This window comes from Balearica regulorum, chromosome W, assembly GCF_011004875.1.
Source record: "Balearica regulorum gibbericeps isolate bBalReg1 chromosome W, bBalReg1.pri, whole genome shotgun sequence".
NCBI lineage: Eukaryota > Metazoa > Chordata > Aves > Gruiformes > Gruidae > Balearica > Balearica regulorum.
Window position 1 is genome coordinate 31,063,237 of NC_046219.1, and position 20,120 is coordinate 31,083,356.

Genomic DNA, 20,120 nt, shown 5'->3' on the forward strand with positions numbered 1-20,120 from the left:
ACACTCTGTCCCCTCGTCCAGGTCACTGATGAACATGTTGAACAAGACCGGAGCAAGCGCTGACCTTTGGGGCACACCGCTAAATACAGGCCTTTGTGGCCTGCCATCCTAATGTGTCTTCATACAGGCTGTGGTCCTGTAAAAGCACTGGCTGCGATTGCTATTGTGTCTCTGTGTTGGTGAAATAATGTTTAGAGAAGAGTCCAGTACATATTCCCTGGTGGTACTGCGTTATACAAGTATGCAATAAATGATAGTTTCTGCTCCAAAGAGCTTGCAATTAATAGTTGGATAAAATGGGTTTGAGAATTGTTCTCACCTGGTGAGATTAAGCATTAAGCTTTTGAGCGATACTAACAAATTTTTTGTTTTGTTAGGGAAACATATCCTTTATTGAAAAGGATATATTCTCTCTGAAAATAACCTTTATTTTCAGGTTTGGAATTTAAAAAAAAATATAAGCATGGAATTCAGAGTTCAGTGAATTTGTGACCATTTTAATTCTACATTTTGTTCTAATCTAGTTTTAATATGCTAAGAGTCATAGTTTCTTTCTTTTCTGTTTTTCAGGCCACAAGATTGATTGTCAGAAAGCTATTGGAAAAAACGCAGCTTAAATTTTCTTGCTGTACTAGCCCAAGTCATTCTGTCCTCCCTGGTATTTGCCCTGGTGCCAGTTGCATGGGTCACCACGGAAGGTTAATATTTTGCCAACGGCAGTTGTGCTCTGGGTTTATGGTGCAGCTATAAGACAATACCTAGTGAATGCTGGCTGCCTGCAGCCCACAGCACAATGCTAGCTCACGTTAGTATCCCTGTATGTTCTCTCTACTCATTCATGCACTCTCATTGTTGTAAAGCCTTCCTTCTTTTTCTTCCTCCTGGCTGCCACAAGGCAATTTGGGGTTATTATCATGGTGTTGGAGCAAAGAGTCTTACCAAGCATGTACCTATTTCTTTTACAACAGATGGCGTACAAATATGAACATTAGTTCCACTGCCTCTGCATCTGAATTACTTTTTTTCCCTTTTCCTAGGTGCAGTGTAACAAAAAACAATGTTTTCCCGACTACGAGTAGCTGCCACTCCCTGTGCGATGGCATGTCGCAGCGCACATACGAAAGAAAAAGGCAAGCCACTGATGTTAAACCCACGAACAAACAAGGTTGGTAGTACCTGATTATCAAATCTCTTATCTTCATCTGGTAATCATCCAATGGACCTTGTTCTGGGATTAAACCACCTCCAGGAGGTGGACTGGGTCACAGCCAAAAAAGGGTACAGAAGATGGAGGAGTCAGTGATCATTTTAAGTTTACTACGTGGACGCCTATGATACAAGGACTTCTGATAACACCTTCTGCTTCTGTCAGCTTGCCCTTCCCCTGGTTTGCTATGGTTTATACAATTAATACTGCTGTTTCCTTGTGCCAAATGAAGAGTTGCTGATTCTTGCTGTTTACTGGCTTAGTTTTTCGGCTGGTTGAATTGAAGTAAAGCTTTAGCAGATAAAAAGTCTTATTTCATAGTTTGCAAAAGTTAATTCTGAATTCAATCTTGCTGGTGATGGAAAGTGTTAGCCTGTGTGTCCTGGCTTTTTCCTGCAAGAATGTGAATTGGGACCGAGCCATATCAGTAAGAAACATCCCTGTGTAGAGAGTCAGACAGAGAGCATCTAAAAATAAGCCTTGAATGGAGCTAGCTGGGAGGTAGAGACAATATGTTAATTCCATGCATTGGGAGGAACTTCTCCTAATAAAGTGCTTTTTTTTTTTTTTTTTAACCTTCACAAAAATTTTCCTATTGCCACAACCCCATCCCCAATCTCTCTTCCCCTTCCCCCCCGCCCCCCCAGAGGAGGAGGAGTAGCCTTCAGGAATATTGAAACAATTAATACATAAACTAAAACAAGTAAGAAATGAGATGAGGGCTTTTGGTAGCTGATCCAAGATGTCTAAAGTGGCCAAGAAAGGTGACAAATCTAGCCACCTCTGACAGGGCATGTCCTGAGCAACGGACCTATGGAAGCAGGACTTCCATAGTTTTATCCTATGTTTTTAATGTCTGTTTTTTCTCCTCTTTCCCGTTCTCTGATTTTATTTTTTTCTCCCTTCTGTAATGTCTTTTATTTCCCTTTCACTGTATATTTCCTTCTCTTCCTTTTCTGCCTGTGGCTCTGACTCCTCCCCTCCCTCTGTATTCTTAGCTCTTTCCCATGTCCCCTGCCACTTCCTAGATGCAGAGAAACACGTGCTGCTATGAATTGGCCAGCTGGCAAGCCAGACGCATAACCCCGAGCCTTTCTCTCAGCAGAAGGGCTAGACTGGCTCTTTCCTCTGCACAGCAAAATCTTTTTTTTTTTTTTTTTTTTTCTTTGTCCCTCTCTTTCTGTCAGAATTAGAAGTTGGCCAGTGGGCTCAAAACATCTGGGGAGGATATCAAGCTAGGAACTGGAAACTGCATCTTCTTGTGTCCTGTCCATAACTACAGGGAGAATTGCTCATGTTTCTTTTGGCAAAAGTGATTCCTGAGTGTCCTGAAAAGAAAGAAAGAAGACAAAATGTAGACCTGTCCTCATGTTTCTTATTGTTTCTTATACAGTGTAGTGTAGTACGAGATGCCTTGATACTGCATGAATGCATGTTGTGTATATAGAGCGAGCTGTAAAAGTTAGAGGCTGGCTGTGAAAATAAAACTGGGATTGCGATGTTGGGAAGGGAGAAAAGAATGGATTGGTGTGATTTGTCAAGATCAGATTATCTCGAGACTTTTTTTGAGCTCTAAACACTTTGACATACCAGTGGAAATTAATTCAAGCCCTGTAAGCTTTTCCAAGTGCTGGTTATGCAACAGTGTTCAGAAACAAAAACAATAGGTCATTTCTTATTGTTTTTCTAGTGGTAATATCTTTTTAATTTTTTTTAAGCCTGCAGTTCTCTGGTGGGCTGAGCACAATGCACTTTTTTAATGGATTTTTTTGAGAAGGAGGAGGAGAGAAGAGCAGGGAGCTGCTTATTAATAGCAGTTGACTTTTTTTAATTTTTGAATGTTGTCAAGAAATGATACATGTGAGAGGGAAAAAAAACTTTCCACATTTGTTCAGCTCTGTCATTAAGGCTGGCACCTGTTTGAATGGTTCTGTGAGCTAGTTAAATGATACTGCTTGATGCTGGATGCAGTATCTGTATAGAAATATATTTCGAAAATTCAGCAGAGAAATAAATGATTGACTAAATACACAAAGTACTTTACCCTTTATGCTTTTCTTGCCCGCTGTGCCTCATGTACATATATATATATATATATGTCTCATATAAATACAGGCACAGATAAAGGGCTTTATCTCTTGCTGGCAGCTTGAGATTGTCATTTTATGACTTGCGGTTTAGTTGCTGTTGTTTAGTTTTTACAGTCCCTATCAAGTCTACAGAACATTTGGTCTCCTCTAATAGACGTGGGCCCTAAAATAAACTGCGAGATGGCAGGATCACTAACAGAGAACCACCCCTTCCTCTTGTGCAAATTAATCCACTCCTGTTCTTTGTCATTAGAGTAGGTTTTTTTCTCACTATTTGGTTTTTGGGTTTTTTTCCTTCCCATCCTTACCTGTTTTTTGCAGGTGCACACTACACCTGCATCAACTGGTTTAGGTTTTTCTGTTTCAAGACCAGTTTTCAAGAGGGTTTTTTTTTGTCAGGGCAGCTCAGAAAAGGTCACAAGCTATATCAGTAATGCCCTTGCTGTCGCAGCCAAACAATTGCAGAACACACTGTAACTGCATTGCTGGCATCTGTGTATACTGAGGATCTTCCATGATGTTTGATTTCTGCTCTGTGACAGGGATTCAAATTACAGTTAATTGGCTTCAGGACCTTTTATTCTACTGGAGATCCCTGCTGTGCCAAGGCAGCATTTTAAGCTTGTTGGGTGCTTAGAATGCTGTTAGGACAATTTCATTTGTTTAGTACTGGCAAATAAATTGTTATTTTTGTTGTGCTACTCCTTCAGATTCTCACTCAAGGGCCAGGATTTCTTCTTCCAGCACAGAACAGATGATGCATGAGTAGATGATCCCTGACCTTGCCGATGTCCATTCTGCCATGTAGAGTGGCATCACTTTATGTGATGTCATGTCTTTATCTTCACTGGAAATCTGTGGCCTGTAACATTATTCATATGTTTGCATTCTATGTGCTTGCAGCAAATCTGTGACTCTGAATAATTTGTGACACTTCCTGTATTTTAGTTGGTGATTTTTCTACCTCATGGCATCAGTTCTTGTTACTCTCTAAATGCGTGACTCTATTTTGTACAGTTGATTCCATCACCCCTTTTTCTATTACTCTGTTCCTCAGTATTGTTTGGTTTTTTCATTCTTTAATACCGTTTTCCTGTTCTGACAATGCCTCCCAAATTTTTAGCTTCAGCCAATACCTTTGGGACATTGCATTAAACACACACATGCACACACACATATTGTACGGATGTATGTGCCTGGGTGCACGTGTGTGGGAATACATGATACATTTTAAAAAAGAATTCACTGGCGGTGTCATAAGTGGCAGTTTAATCCCAGACTGATTCCTGAGGAACTGTCCCAGTGTCTACCTTCCACGTGGGCTCTCATCTTCTCATACCTTGTATTTAGCTAGATCATTAATCACAGTTTCATCTGTATTCATTCCCAGCTTTTTCAGCCCAATTTATTTTCATCTATGCCTTACTGAATATTTCCAAAAACTCTGATAGATTACCTTTGTTTAAAGAATCAGTTTCACAACAAAGATGCACCTGACCTCACTGACTTCTGGCAAATATCCAAACAGTGTGTTTCCAATTCAGAATAACGAAGAAACAAAACTCAACCCAAAGTTAAAGCTATCTGGACAAAATAAATATGATAAGAGAATGTGAAGAAAGATTGTATGGATTTTAAAATTTAAAAGAAGATGCCCCTTCCCCTGCCCTTTTTCACCCTGTTGGTTTTTGACACATTTGATTTGTTGTAATATTTTTTAGACTGTGTCAGTTGGGTTGAGCAGCCAGGGTGTAGACTACGCAATGCCCCTGCCTTCCTGGGGAAACCAGGATAAACAGGATGGGGAGATGTCCTGCAAATGGTAATTGTCATGTCACTAAGAAACGCAGTGCTTGGAATACTACCAGCAGTTTCTGATCAGTCACGAAGAAGGATCCTAGAAGGCAGGAAACTGATAGTTCCCTTGCACACAGACACACGTCCAACCCAAAAATCCCACCGCAAGTTTTGTGTGCTGCCCAACTGGTTTGGAGATGGGGAGGGATTGTTGGATGGAGGTTGCGTGGCCGTGCTTCTGCAGCTTTTATCAGCTTCCTTGAGATCTGTATGCTTTTAAAGGGAATGAAATCTGGAAAGATGGAACTGTTTAATCTGTAACCAGCTTTTATCATCTGTCTGAAAAGGTGCTGTAAGTGCCAAAGGTGGTAAGTAGTATTACACCTCATTTGACTTAGATCAGCTATTCTGCTCAGGACTTGTGAGCTGCATGGAAGGTGGGTGGAGGAAGGAAGGAACCTGTCCTGGTTTTTAATTTTTTCGGTTTCTTTTTTTTTTTTTATGGTAGGATTAATGTCATTAAAGGAGAATAAAAGCACTGGTATCTTCTCAGTTAGAAAAACAGCAGTTTAATGAAATGTTTCTGAGGTGTTCGGTGATGCTGTACGGTGTAGATGAACAATTTCAGTCATGCTCGTGATTTGCAATGAACAGCTTTACCATAAGCGTTGGCGTTTGGAAGAAAACCCTAGAGAGGCTGGATGGCCTTCTTGCTGGTGTGTAAAGGCTTTCTGTTTCTAACTTTTTCCCATTTTCTGCAGGGGAATGCTTTTAGTTGAAGCCACATTATTAGTAAATGAGAGCTACTGTGGGTTAGCTAAGTCTGGTTCAGCAGCCAAAGTGATTTACATCTGGTTCCACACATACCGAGGTGGTGCAAGAACTGATGGCATCTTTGCTTGCAGAGAGACTGAGGTCTTTGAAGATTTAATAACCTGGAGAAGGTCTGGGTCATTTCACAGTTCAGCAGGGAGTAGATTGCTGTGCTGTATCAGCCATACCCTCCAGTATATATACTATGCTGTTTCTGGAAGAATAAAGATATGAAATTGAGTTTAAAAAATGAAGGAGGAAAGAAATCAAAGGAGATTTCCATATTCTACGCTATTCTCATGAACACAGAGAAACTTTGAATCTATGGTTGAGATAGCAAATGCACCTTTGATTCATATGAGTGAACTTTATTAATTTGCAATGGAGACATTGCGCAATAGTGAACTTTGTGATTTAGCAAAAGGCAGCAGAGTTAAGAGAAGCAGCAGCCCACAATCCAATGTGAAATCCACTTTATTTTAAAAGTCTTTATGATGCTACTTCAAAGCCTACAGTATACTGCTGAATATGTTACAATAATGATTAGAAGTTAGATGAAAACCATTTGATTAAATCTTTCCTGTAAAGTAGGCTAACTCATTTTCCAAACAGTGGCATGCTTGGATATATTGTGCATCTACATCTTTATCAGGGGCTTTGAATGGGTTATTTGTTATAAACTGTGCAGGTTTTCAGAATGTTTGAGAGTATTTATGGTATCAGGTAAAAGTATCCCCTCCTACATGTATATATATGCCTGCAAGACTTTGCAGGTAGGGGAAAAAATAATCACCACTAGTACTTCTCTGCTTAGAAACCTCTCTGTGTTACTTACTCAATGGTGTTATAAAAATCACACTTGCAGGATTCAGGTCTCCTGTTCACCTTGATGCAAAGCGGGCAACTAGAATTTCTATATGCTGGTATTTATAGCACTGCTCGCTTTGTGTAGTAGAGTGCAGTTGTTAGTGCTAAAGTGAGGTCCCAGTGCCAGATACTTCATGGATTAAAGGCACAGTACATGGTGATTCAATGTGAGCTTGTCTTAACTAAAAAACTGTCAACACTTCACTTTACTTGCTTTTTTTTTTTTCCCCCACAGCAGTACGTTGGTTTTGTTACAATAAATTTGTCCATGCGTATTAATTAATTCATTTGTGGCCTTTGAAGTGTGCTGGGTTTTCTCCTAGAGTCACTCCCTGCTTTGTCTGTACTATCGTAGAAAGGACACCTGTTTTTTTCTGAGCTGTAAAGAGGATTAAGGAAACTAATCTAAGTGAAAGTCAGTGCAGAACACTCAGAGAAAGGACACCTAGCACTGTGGGTCAAAGGAAACCAAAATTTGATCTCTCTGATTTAAATCCAAATCATGACAGTAATTAGGCATTTGATCCCAGTGGAAACCAGGGGGAATTTGGCCTTTATGTAGGTGCTGGAATCTAAAGTGCCTTTGAGAACATCAGTCCCAGTGCTGCAAATTGCTGAGTTATTCCTGATTCACTGGGAGCTGATTGCTGGTTCTGTCAAACAGGGTTTATAAAATGAGGGAAAAGGCTAGGAAGAAAAAAAAAATACTGCAGCTCTTCTTGAGCTAGTTGAAGGAAAATCTCCATCCTGTGAGGTGCTGTGTGGGGATCAAGCCACAATCCCAAATCCAAAGCAAGAGGCAGCTGATGGTCACGGCCAAAGATAATGAATGGGAATACAGCAAGTGTTGGAAGGGCTCTGAGGTTTTTATAGTGCTGCTTTGAACTAAACTTGTTCTCTTCTACTTGCAACAAGGATTGAATTTCTGTGTGGAGACTGATGGCATTCAGATTCCTGAGTTAGGCCTGGGCAGAAATGGAAATGTCTTTTAATGTGGTAAGATCTAATTGTCATGCAAATAAACAGCTGGAAGTACTTAGTACCACTTAAAAATTCACTGTGTTTAATTTTACTGTAGCTCCAGAAACACTGAAAAACCAAGTTGCCTATAGACTGGGAAAAATGTGAATAAACTGAATAAAGATGGGTGGTTGTTCTGCTTAGTGCTATCCTCAGGGCTCATTTGATTATTATTAAGAACCCAGGTAGTTTAAGGTCACTGACTTCAACATACAGGGAAATTAAGGAAAAACCATGTCCCAGTGTCATGGTAATAGTGGAAATTAGATAGAATTTATTTTTCAGGGACTTGCGAGTTTCTGATGGGGAGGATGTAAGTTTTGCTAGTGAGATATTCAGGTAGTTTAGAGTAAAATGTCAGTACGGCCAGTATGGTACCACTGATGGATTCTGGCCTTTGATGTGCCTTAAACTGGTGACATTAGTGGCTTTACTGACCCATGTTTATATATCTCCTGAAAAGACAGTAAGCTTTGTTTCTTTCTTAGTATCATAAATCTTTTGGCATCATTTTTGTTTTTGTAGTGCCTAAAGTAACAATCAAAATATTACAGAAGTTTACCAGCTGTACTTGGCTTTGTATCCTAAATCACTTGCGCTGCAAGTACAGTTTGTGTTGAGGAACGGTTGTTTCACAAAAGGCATAAACTGCTGATGGTTACAAATTTAGGAGGTAGTTAAGGAAAAGAGGAAGATAGCTGAGATGTGTTTTTTCGCATGGTGCGCTTCCATGCAACTTTGGAAGATGCATTTACATTCCCAGAGAATCTTTCAGTATTTCTTGTGAAGTACGTAGAAGTGAAACTAAAGTAGATTCTTTGCAATATAAAGAGAAAAAAAAAAAAAGAAAGCATTCAGTGTGTGTTCCTCATGGTTTTTTTTCTCATGCCGGTGCTGCTTTTACTGGTTGTGTTCTCAGTGGAAATTTTGGATTATTCCAGTTGTTTTTCAGACAAAATTATCACGCAGGTAAAGTGACTGTTACACCCAGCAAAAGACCCAGCAGGAAGGGTAAAAAGTTCCGGAATAAGCCATCATCTCTGAAATTTAGTTACACACAATATTGGAAGAATACTTGAGAATAACAATTACATTAGGAAAGAAAAAAAAAAAAAAAGATTTGCGAATGACTCGTGGATAGCAGAAGCAGGATGTAAATTGAATTCAGTATTTATTGTCAAATCTACTACATGGAAGGTTGTCAGAAATATGAAGCATTGATCTCTCTTAGGGCTAAATACTCAGAGTTTTTTGCTAAAAGGTATTTTCAAGTGTTTTTTACAAAATTCTGAAGTTTGTGTTCTTTTTTTTTTTTCCTAGGAGTAGCTTGCTTTTTACCTCCTCAAATATTTTATTACTTTAGAACATAGGATAGAATTTGTACAGAAAAGCAAGTGGACTGCTTAAATCAATGTAGTCAAAAGGACTGATATTAAATGTGATTTAAATAAGCAAAGAGAAAAATTATATAAAAATTATTAATAATTTTAATTATGTTTTTCCCTAAGGAGTTGCCATATTGGTTTTAAACCAGTCAAGTATGCTGAATTACACTAAGTATAGCCTCTAAAGCAGAGGTTTTTTTGTTAATGGCATGTTTTCTATAACTACCTGTGAAAACCTATTCAAACATAAGCAGAGGTGAAAATATATAATCTTCATTTATGGGGTTTTTTTTATTCTAAAGTGGGAAAAGATTAATTTATTTTCTTGTGATTTTTCTGATTGCGGAAGGAATTTGGAATGTAATTACAAGGCATAAAACAAACTTTAGAAAGCTTTTTATAAACCTTTTTTTTAAAAAAAAAACCAAAAACAAAAACCAAAAAACTTGGCAGTAAGAAGCTGCTTCCAGCTGCAGGGGACAGAGTTTGAGAAAATGTGCTCTTGTTTTTTAATCTAGCTGCTTTAGTAAACAAAGGAAGTGTTGTTTGTGAGTAGAACTGATGTTTCTTGTTTCCATCTCTTTCAAAACATTACAAGTAGCAGACCTTTCCCTTTCCATTCTGCTTTTGCTCACAGATTGATGCACAGCCTTAGCATAGCAAAGGCTTTCCTGGATTTTCACCTCCAGTGTTTGCACATATCAATTTAATCATTCCCTGAACTGACCCAGTGGATAAACTGAAATAAGGAAAGTTTCTCATTGCTCTTTTGGAAGTGGCAAACTTAAAGTGGGGTCAGTTGTTGTCGGAAATGGGGTCAGCGCTTTGAGCCAGGTTGGCTGTGAATCCAGACTTGGATCAGTTAACATCTTGCCAAGTTACGCCTCGGAGTTAACTGCCTGTGAAGAGGTCTTCACTAACAGGTAGCTCTGAGCAGGCAGTTATGTGTACTAAGTGAAAAACCACTTTTATTGAATGTTATTGTTAAATAATTCAAATTAGTATTTAAATAACTATAAATTAAACACTTCATCCACCTTGAAACAAAGAAGAATGGAAATTGTGGGATATTTTTGTGGTTTAACTCTCCTGAAACTTAATTCGTTACAAGTGAGGCTTTTTGGTAGTAGACGACTACAGTTCAAGACAAGTAGATTAGTTCTAGCCCTAAGTAAAAATCATGGGTTTAGGTTGAATTGTGATCTCAGTAGACGTATCGGGGCAATTCAGTAACTTTGGGATCTGGCTGGATTACTGGAAGTGTGTAGGAAAAAAGCAGCAAACTGAGCAATTCAGATAAACCTCTGTGTACTAAATGTTACTGTGTGTGATTGTAGAGACCAGACTGAGTGACTAACATGTTCCTGGTCAACCCTATATGTTCCTGTGAAACCACTCAAGAAGCATCCGTTACTTTACTTTTAAACCTTAGCCTGCCTGCAGTGGGATCTCTTAGTTGTTCTCCAGTTTCACAGAGGAAAACGAAATCTGGCAAAGGGCATGAGGACTCAAGAGATGCGGAAAAGCTGTGGTCAAAAAGGATACCCCCAAAGGATGAGGAGAACCCCACCAGAGACAAATACATCCAAACCCTGTCTGCTCTGGCACCTGCCGTGAGAAAAGGATGCAGCGGATAGTCTGAAACGGCAAATAGAATGACATTATAAATAGAAATGTTAGAGGAAGAACTGCTAATTATTTCTCACCTCTCTTTTTTTCAGGGTATGGCCTTTACATTACATGAACGACAGATGCTTGGGTTGCAAGGACTTCTGCCTCCTAAAATAGAAACACAAGACATTCAAGCCTTACGCTTCCATAAGAATTTGGCAAAAATGACTGACCCCTTGGAAAAGTAAGTCTCCTCTGCCCTTGTTTTGTCATGCAAATAAATGGAAATTGCTGTAAAATATTGCATGGGGATAACCAAACAAGGTTTCTATGCCCCCACTGGGTTTTTCAGTCGTTGGAGGTTATTTTCACGTCTGCACAGAAAACTGCTTTCATCAGTCACGCATTCATCACGTGGCTAAATGAGATAGGGAAGCTTTTTTCTTATATTACATAGTCATAAGGTAGCGAAAAAGAATGTGCACGAATTAGCCAGTAACAAAGCTTCAAACCTTGCTGTAATATGTAATAGGTATTTCTGTAATATGTAAGATTTGGGTGGCAGGTTGTTAGAGCACAGAACTATTGCGGGGGAGAAGGAGGCAGCTAGCACATGCTAGAAAAACATGTGAGAATGAAGGTAAACTGAGGGTTTGATAATTAGGTCTGAAAAACAGTGTTTATCATATACAGCAGAAAGGAATTACAGGGTTAGAATTTTGAGTCTCATAATGTGTAATTTTTTAGTATCTTTTTTTCTGTTTAACCCAGTGGTTTAGTGAAAAAAATGTGAAGGATTTTGATTCGATGATTTGTTAGAATGGCATGTTTTTAGCATCCTGTTACTGTTTTCATACAAGCCTGTGTATATCTGCATGTAAAAATACGCAGTCTCCTAAAGGCGAGAGGAGCACTGGAATGGTTTGAGGCTTACTGGACCACATCAAAACTCTTTTGTTCCTATGAAAACCGAAAGATGGCATTTAAATCCACAGCATGTCACTTGCTGATCTGAAAGAGTCAGGTCATCTGTATTGGCAAAGTGCCTGGTTGCTGTAGCCTAAGATGAATCATTAATTCATTAACCTTATGGTTTTGGGTCAACAAGACTGAATATGAATTGATACGCGGTAGATTGGTAGGTGAATTTGTAAAAATGCGGGTTTGATTTATACAGCTAGGTAAGACCTTCAAAATGAACTTTTAGTTAGGAGTTAGTTTGTGCTAATATTAGGATTAACAAGACCTTATTGTCAGGACCTTACTTTTTTTTTGGATGAAAAATTCTTTCGCTGGTAATTTTTTTAACAGTAGTGAGACTCCCAGCTACATCCTGTAATAAATCCATGGGTTATCTTTTATCACAATGCATGTTTGTGCCTTGTTAGCATGCATGGTGTGTCATATCCAGGTTTTTTATTTCAGCTTTTTAGTACTGCTACTCTCTCTTTTCCAACTTTTGGTTAGGGCTCAAAGCCCAGTTTGAGACGAAGCAGGAATTTCATGAAGAAATAATTTGAAGCAAGTTTGGGTTTTGCTTTGACATTTTTCATGTTGTTTTAAATAAGCATAAATGTGAAACAAGAAGTGGTGTTTGGTTTTTTTCTTTTGCTTGATTTCAGGTATATCTACATAATGGGAATCCAAGAGAGAAATGAAAAATTATTCTATAGAGTATTGCAAGATGATATCGAGCGGTTAATGCCAATTGTATACACACCAACAGTAGGCCTTGCCTGCTCACAGTATGGACACATCTTCAGGAGACCAAAGTAAGAATATTGCTGCTACTTGTATTATAATTTTCTCTGTATACTTGCCTGAGGTTTTGTGGTGGCTTGACCCAGGCTGGAGGCCAGGTACCCCCAAAGCTGCTCTGTCACTCCCCTTCTCAGCTGGGCAGGGGAGAGAAAATATAATGAGAGGCTCGTGGGTCGAGATAAGGACAGGGAGAGATCGTTCACTAATTACTGACATGAGCAAAACAGACTTGGGAAAATTAGTTTAATGTATTACCAATCAAATAAAAGTCAAGTAATGGGAAATAAAAATCTTAAAACACCTCCCCCCACCCCTTCCTTTTTCCCAGGCCCAACTTCATTCCCCATTTCTCTCCCTCCTCCCTCCCAGCAGCACGGGGGGACGGGGAATGGGGATTGTGGTCAGTTCAGCACACGGTGTCTCTGCTGCTCCTTCCTCCTCAGGGGGAGGACTCCTCACACTCTGCCCCTGCTCTATCCTGGGATCCCTCTCATGGGAGACAGTCCTCCATGAACTTCTCCAGTGCCTGGAGCACCTCTTCCCCCTCCTTCTGCACTGACCTGGGTGTCTGCAGAGTTGTTCCTCTCACATCTTCTCACTCCTCTCTCTGGCTGCAAAAGCTGCCACTCCTTTTTTTTTTTTTCCCCCTTCTTCACTCTGTCATCCCAGAGGCACTACCACCATTGCTGATGGGCTCGGCCTTGGCCAGCGGCGGGTCCGTCTTGGAGCTGGCTGGCATTGGCTCTGTTGGACATGGGGGAAGCTTCTAGCAGCTTCTCACGGAAGCCACCCCTGTAGCCCGCCCTCCCACCCCACCTCTCGCTACCAAAACCTTACCACGCAAACCCAAAACATGTTTTATTTCTGTTTCATTTGGATTCAGCTATACAAGAGTTGTACCAATTCAAGGGAATGAAGTTACCCCTGTGCTTGGGGTATTAAATCACCCCTGCACACAGCCTGTGCAGAGAGGCAGGAACACAAGGGCACGCACACCCCTACAGCAGATTTGCTGGAGGAGGCTCAGGCTAATGGTGGTCCGGGCAGAATCGAACCTGCGACCAACATGTTGCTGCCGGTGGCAAAGGGTCATTTCCATTATACTCTCACTGCAATTCAAAGTATTTCTTGAGGGCTTTAGTGGTGTGTGGAGGAAGGGCTAATCATTCGCTGCCGTGAGGACTCAGCTGTGTGGTGTGGCTGCTGTGATAAAGAGAGTTAGGAAACTCATGGGTTTGCTCCCAATCTGGGGCAGGGGATGTGAAAGAGGTACTCTTAGTTCTCACATCCTTCCTTCCCTCTGCCACATCTCTGTATGTATTATAGACCAGTTTGAAAACTTTCCCCCTCTAGAAGTTGTCTGTACAAGAAGCAGCAAATGGATCGGAACTCAGGATGTGTGCCCCTTTCTTGCCAAGAACCAACACTTTCCATGTGTCGGCAACTTACGTTACCACCTCTGCCGAGCCTTTTGTGCCCCCTTTCCTCCTAACCACAGCGGGCTTGCTCAAGCAGAAGAAACACAGGCACTTCACTTCTGCTCCTTTGCCTCCCATCCCAGCACTCAGCAGTGGGAAGCACTGTTGTTCTCGTGGTCTTGTGGTCAGTCACTGTCTTTCTCTTTCCCTCTTTCCCTTTCTTTTCCCTCCCCTCGCCTTGTGTAATATTGTGAATGGAGATTCACTATAGTAAAGCCAGGTTTAGGATCATGTTCCCTTCTCATATCCTTACAGGGGAGCCTAGATCCTCTGAGGTGTTTTGCCCTAGAGGAGTATTAAAGGTGAATATCTGTAGTAGTGTAAATTTGAGGTAGCATCAACAGGTATTTTCTCTGTGTTCTTATTTTAGAGTGTCAAAAGTAGCTGAATGGACTTGTGTGTTACAAATTGTCCTTCAAGTGATTTATGTCAGTGACTGCAACGCTTTCAATTTTAAGAAAATGTTACTGTTTGACATTTAGTTTTACAAAGCAAGGTGAAATTTCTAATTGTCACCTATAAAAATATTTCTGCTTTGTTTTTTTTCTTTCAGAGGATTATTTATTTCTATCTCAGACAGAGGCCATATAAGGTCAATTGTGAACAACTGGCCCGAGAATGATGTTAAGGTACTACCACTGTTTAATTTTTTTTCAAGTTGTTATCTTAAGATTTGTTAGTATTTGATGGAAATGTAAATACTAAATAATGCATCTTTGGCTGTTGGACGATGATGGCAAAATACAGCTAATGCAGATAATGCGTACCTTGAAGAACAATGTTTTATCCTAAATATAAGGTTTATGGTTTGATGATGAGAACTAGACTTGCCAAACTTTTTGACTTCATTGTTCCACCTTTTGGGGAGGTGTTGGGGGAAACACCTCTGGGTCTTATTGTGTTACATAGCAGTAGGAGAGGTGATCTCATCCTCAGATTAGGAGGCAGAAGTGGTAATTGGGAGGCTCAAATTTTGCCATTGAAACCTGTACGATGCGGTTGGGTCGAGAACCACGAGATGAGGTGAATGTACTTAGCTGAACTTTTTGTCTGGATTTACAAGTGGAAATCACAAACCCAAGTTACAAGCTGCTGTTCCACATGGCAGCTTGAATCCTTCCCACTTAGCTTTCAAGGATTTGAGCAGTGGATTTCAGCAAAGAAAAAGGAGCATAGCAGATTCTAACATTAAGCATTGTTGCTTCAAGTAAAATATTCCCCATAATCTATTTTTTGTTTGAATTTTTGCCTGGAAAAATCACAGTTGGTATCACTCTACACTATATAAATTTTGGTGATTGTATATCACTTCACTTGCTTTTGTTTTCAGGCTGTTGTTGTCACTGATGGAGAAAGAATATTGGGTCTTGGAGATCTAGGTGTGTATGGGATGGGAATTCCAGTAGGAAAACTGTGTTTGTATACAGCCTGTGCAGGAATACATCCAGATAAATGCTTGCCTGTGTGCATCGACGTTGGAACTGATAATGCAGTAAGTTTGACTGAACTTTGCCTGCCATAAGTTATTCCTATGAAACATAGCTATTTAAGAGTATTGAGTACTATAAGAGAAGATTTTTTTAATCACTTGTATTTAAGATAAACCCAAGTATTTTATGTAAGGGTAATGACTTGGAATTCACTATACACTTACATATCAGTGATTGAAAAACACCAGTTAATGTCAGTGAAATGCTGCATTTGGAACTTGGAACACTGTAAAACAGGCAGTCAGGTTGACCTGACTTCAAAAAGCTGGAAATGTGAATCAGATCTATTAAAGCAGTTTATTGTTCACAGTATTGATTTGTTCCATTTTAAAAGCAGCCATCACCAACCTCAAGTGCCAGCTGAAATTACTGAACATTGATATAGACTGGAAGCAGTTACAGTGGCTGTATAAATGCAGTATCTTCAGTGTGAAATGTGTTACTGTGAACTCTGGGAAGTGCATATTGAGGAAGTGATTCATCCTGCTGCTGTTTTTGATTTATTCTTTTTCAGACACTCTTAAAAGATCCATTTTTATATGGGCCTGTACCAAAAAAGGGATCGCTCACAGGTCTACGATGACCTAATTGATGAATTTATGGAAGCCATTACAGACAGGTAGGACACTGAATATTCTGCACGGAAGTATGGCCAAAACTGCTGGCAAAAAAAACCCCCATAACACACTGTCCTTGAAACTGTTATTTTAAGGAATAAGGATAGGACTAGAAGTCAAGAGATGTGACTGTATTTCATGCTCTGGAGTGATTTTCTTTGTGACCTGGAACTTGCTGCTTGTAGTTATCTGCACAGAACGGAGATGGAATTGTTTTAAGCAGTGAAAGGCCTGAGGGCATCCTCTTTCCAAAGATAATAGATTACATGCAGGATTTGTTTTAAAAGGATTGTGTCTAGTGATAGAAATATTTGCCATGTTCTGTAGGTATGGCCAGAACACACTTATCCAATTTGAAGACTTTGGAAACCACAATGCTTTTCGCTTTTTAAGAAAATACAGAGAGAAATATTGTACCTTCAATGACGATATTCAAGGTATATCCTTTGTTTATGTTCCTTAATGTATATGCAAAAAAAACCCTCCAAAAACTTGCCTAAAAAAACCCCACGATCTGCCCTGTAGATCTGTTCAACTCTTCTTGGATTTGTACTGCTTTTACAGGGACAGCTTCAGTGGCCTTGGCAGGACTGCTGGCAGCACAGAAAGCCACTGGTAAACCACTTGCAGAGCAGAAAGTGCTGTTCCTTGGAGCAGGAGAGGTGAGTTCTCTTAAGGGCCCTAGAGCAACAAGAGATTTAACTGTGTATTTTTTGGTTCTGTAGGACTTGTGGAGATTCACATTCTCTGAATTCCATTGCAGAACTCTTTATATAAAAAAGCCAGCTGAAATAAATTAACAGAAGGAGCTACCTGCTTAAAGACAATTATTTGAAAGGTGTTTAACATTTGCAAGGACTCAAGTTTTTTCACTTTCTTACATGGACTTAAAGCATCAGGGACTTGTGTGTAGTTGAAGGGGAATTTACTGTAAAGTTATGATTTAGTAAGAAAGGGGGATGAAGAACATCTGTTAATTTTTGTAGCATTGCAGAGAAGTACACAGTGGTTTTCTTAGTGAGTTAAATCAGTGGCTGTTTGCAGCAAACACTAGTTAGTTACTGGGGCCGCAATGTCAGGACCAGTACCGTGCTTCTTGGTATGTCAGCAAAATTGCTTCTGTGGTGCTGACAAAATAATTTAATTAGCTGAAAATTTCTCCAGCTGGGGAAGGTCCTGATCGCAGTAATTGTCTGAAATTCTGTTGTTGCCTGAGCACTGCGCTTCCCTCCACCTTATTTCTCCTGCCAGACTTGGCAGCGTGTGCAGCGAGCCAAGAGAAGGGATGTGGAGGGAGGCACTGCCAGCATCTTCTTTCTGCCCTCACAGGCAGTGGGAGGCAGAGAGAGGTTCAGAAAGCAGTTGGGCACAAAACACTAGGCCATGGTTTCTTGATAGGAGGGCTGCAGCGCTGACTTGTTCTTACTTTCTAGTTGGGCTGCTTTATTGTGGCTGCTGAACTGATGGAGCCACAGCACCCAGAAAAGCTGCCTCTCTCTTTTTCTTGAAGACATGACACTGTTGATCCCAGGAGTCTGTCCTCATCTAGGCAAACATTGCTTGTGTTTCAGAGCTGACTTACTAAATGGGTTTTGTGGGGATCTTGAACAGAGTGATGGTGGTGATGACAGATCCCTTTTGTGACTTGTTAAAAATTAAAGTCCTTTTATCCACAAGGCTGCCCTGGGAATTGCAAACCTCATTGTTATGGCTATGATGGAAAGCGGCATTTCTGCTGAGGAAGCCTACAGGAGAATATGGATGTTTGACAAATACGGTTTACTGGTTCAGGTAGGGGTGCACCATGACTTGAAACACCACAATGCAGGTGGCCAGTGCTTTCTGTGTCCTTCTCACAAAAAGAATCAACTTTTTATCTACAGGGCCGAGAACAAAAGGTAGATTCCAATCAAGAACCATTTACACATCAGGCTCCAGAGCAGATACCAAAGACATTTGTAGAGGCAGTGAATGTACTTCGGCCTTCGGCTATCATTGGTAAGTGAGATTTATTTTTGTTTCTGTGTTTTCCATCATTTGGTTATTTGCTGCATTTAATTTGCTGCACGTAATTTGCTAACGTGGCTCCAAGGAGGTTGGTGACAGTGATCTGCCATTTCTGCTAGTGTAAATGAGATGAAAATGTGAGGTCCATTTGCTGCTTGAAAATATACTGAGGTGCAGGTTCTCTCTCAGTGCATCCTCCATTGCAGCTGTGGTGCTCCTGCATCTGTGTCCTTGTCCAGCTGGTGCTGGACTTCAGAACAACTCTGAGTGGGACTGCGTGGCTTCAGTGAACTGCAACTGTAATGAAGGGCACTAAGGAAGACATAAATACAACCTTTTTCCCAGACACATTCTCTACACCAGCAGCAAGGGAGAGAACAATCACAAACATGGCATTTTCTGCTTTACAGGTGTTCCCTAACTTGCGTAATTTTTAAATTTATTTTTCTTTAACCTTCCTTCCTTCCCTTAGTCAGCTTCTCTGGCCAGAATCTGCCAGCAGCATGGCTTGAAGGAGCTATTTCATACTTCAGATCACCAGTACCTATTAAATCACTGACATATGTAGGTATTGATTTATAACTGTGGCTGTCTGCAGAGGTCAGATGGGATTACAGGTATTTCCTAGTACAGCTCTGAAATTTCCTTTGCACATGATTTATTTGGAAAAGAAGAGGGTTTAGGCTGAGTAGCTACCCCAAAGTTTGTAGCCGGTGTACAAATATACACTACTTTGATGTATTTGTACCTATGTGTTTGGGTGTGGTCAGAAATACCAGTATCAAGGGAATGTGCATTGCAGTTAACACCCAGCTAGGATGAATCATCTGTGGAGAACCTGGAGTTCCTGCTTGCTTATCCAGGGAAGTGATAAGTGTTCTTTACACAGATCAATTAAAAAAAAAAATAATCATGTAACATAGGCTTTTGGAGCACATTAATTAGATGTTCCTGTGAAAATAAGAATTTTAAGCAGCCGTGAACAGAGCAGTGCATGGTTTCCATCTCCTGCTGCTAGAAAAGCCTGCGATGCTTTGCTCTGAGTGGGAGTCTTCGGGGGTGACATGAACTTAATCTACAGTCGCTATCATCTGCCCTGAGGCAGTCAAATATTGATTCTATTTTGATGTGTTTCCATTTACTTCAGGAGTTGCAGGAGCTGGGCGGCTCTTCTCTCAGGATGTGATCAAAGCAATGGCCTCTATTAATGAGCGACCCATAATATTTGCACTAAGTAACCCTACAGTGAAAGCTGAATGCACAGCAGAGGAAGCATATACACTAACAGAGGTTTGTAATGTTTAGAAACGTTGTTGACCTGTTGGCACTTTGCTAGAATTCTTTACTGACTGTGAGAATACAAGAACTCAGATTGTTTTATTATTCCTTGGACTTATAATACAGATCTTTCTTGTCTTCTGGCAAAAGTTAATGGAGGTGACTTGAAAAGAAGTCTTGATTAAGACTTCTTAATGAATAATGACATTTTGAAAAGCTTAAAATAGCCTAAATCTTGTTACTACTTTTAAAAATTAACTATTTAATGTTTCCTAGCTTTGATCAATTAACTGTTTCCCACCACACTGTTTAATTAATTTGGTTTTTAAAGAAACATCTTATGTTAACATCATCATAAGTAAAGTCCTTAAAGCAGGTAGTCCTTGCATCAACCCAGGAATTCTGCTTTGTACTCAGTCACTTCCTAACACCTGCAGATCAGAACTTGTATCATTAACAGTGACCCATGCAGACCTGTGCTTTTCCAGGGCAGGAGTCAGTGGTGGCCCTCTGTCCTTATGTTTCCCAACGTCTGTCTCTCGTACACTGGCACCACCAAACGTTGAAATGAGTGAACCAAGAATAAACACACCTCGTTCTGCACCGTTACCTCAAAGCCATTATACTGTGGCGTGCTTGGGGGGGGAGGTTGGGATTTCGGGGTGTTTTTTTTAATAACGCTATCACCAGCACATCCAG

At 40.2% G+C, this 20,120-nt stretch overlaps 1 protein-coding gene across 1 annotated transcript; it reads left to right on the plus strand.

The window, feature by feature from the left end:
* The first annotated feature begins 785 nt into the window (after positions 1-785).
* On the plus strand, positions 786-20,030 carry LOC142599139 (NAD-dependent malic enzyme, mitochondrial-like). The gene is given in 13 exon segments (XM_075738806.1): positions 786-805; positions 1,038-1,165; positions 10,901-11,034; positions 12,413-12,562; positions 14,583-14,658; positions 15,360-15,521; positions 16,034-16,051; positions 16,053-16,138; positions 16,464-16,573; positions 16,701-16,798; positions 17,814-17,927; positions 18,020-18,134; positions 19,291-20,030. Coding segments are annotated over 12 exon segments (1,329 nt in total). The 5' UTR covers positions 786-805; positions 1,038-1,057; the 3' UTR covers positions 19,449-20,030.
* Positions 20,031-20,120: the final 90 nt, after the last annotated feature.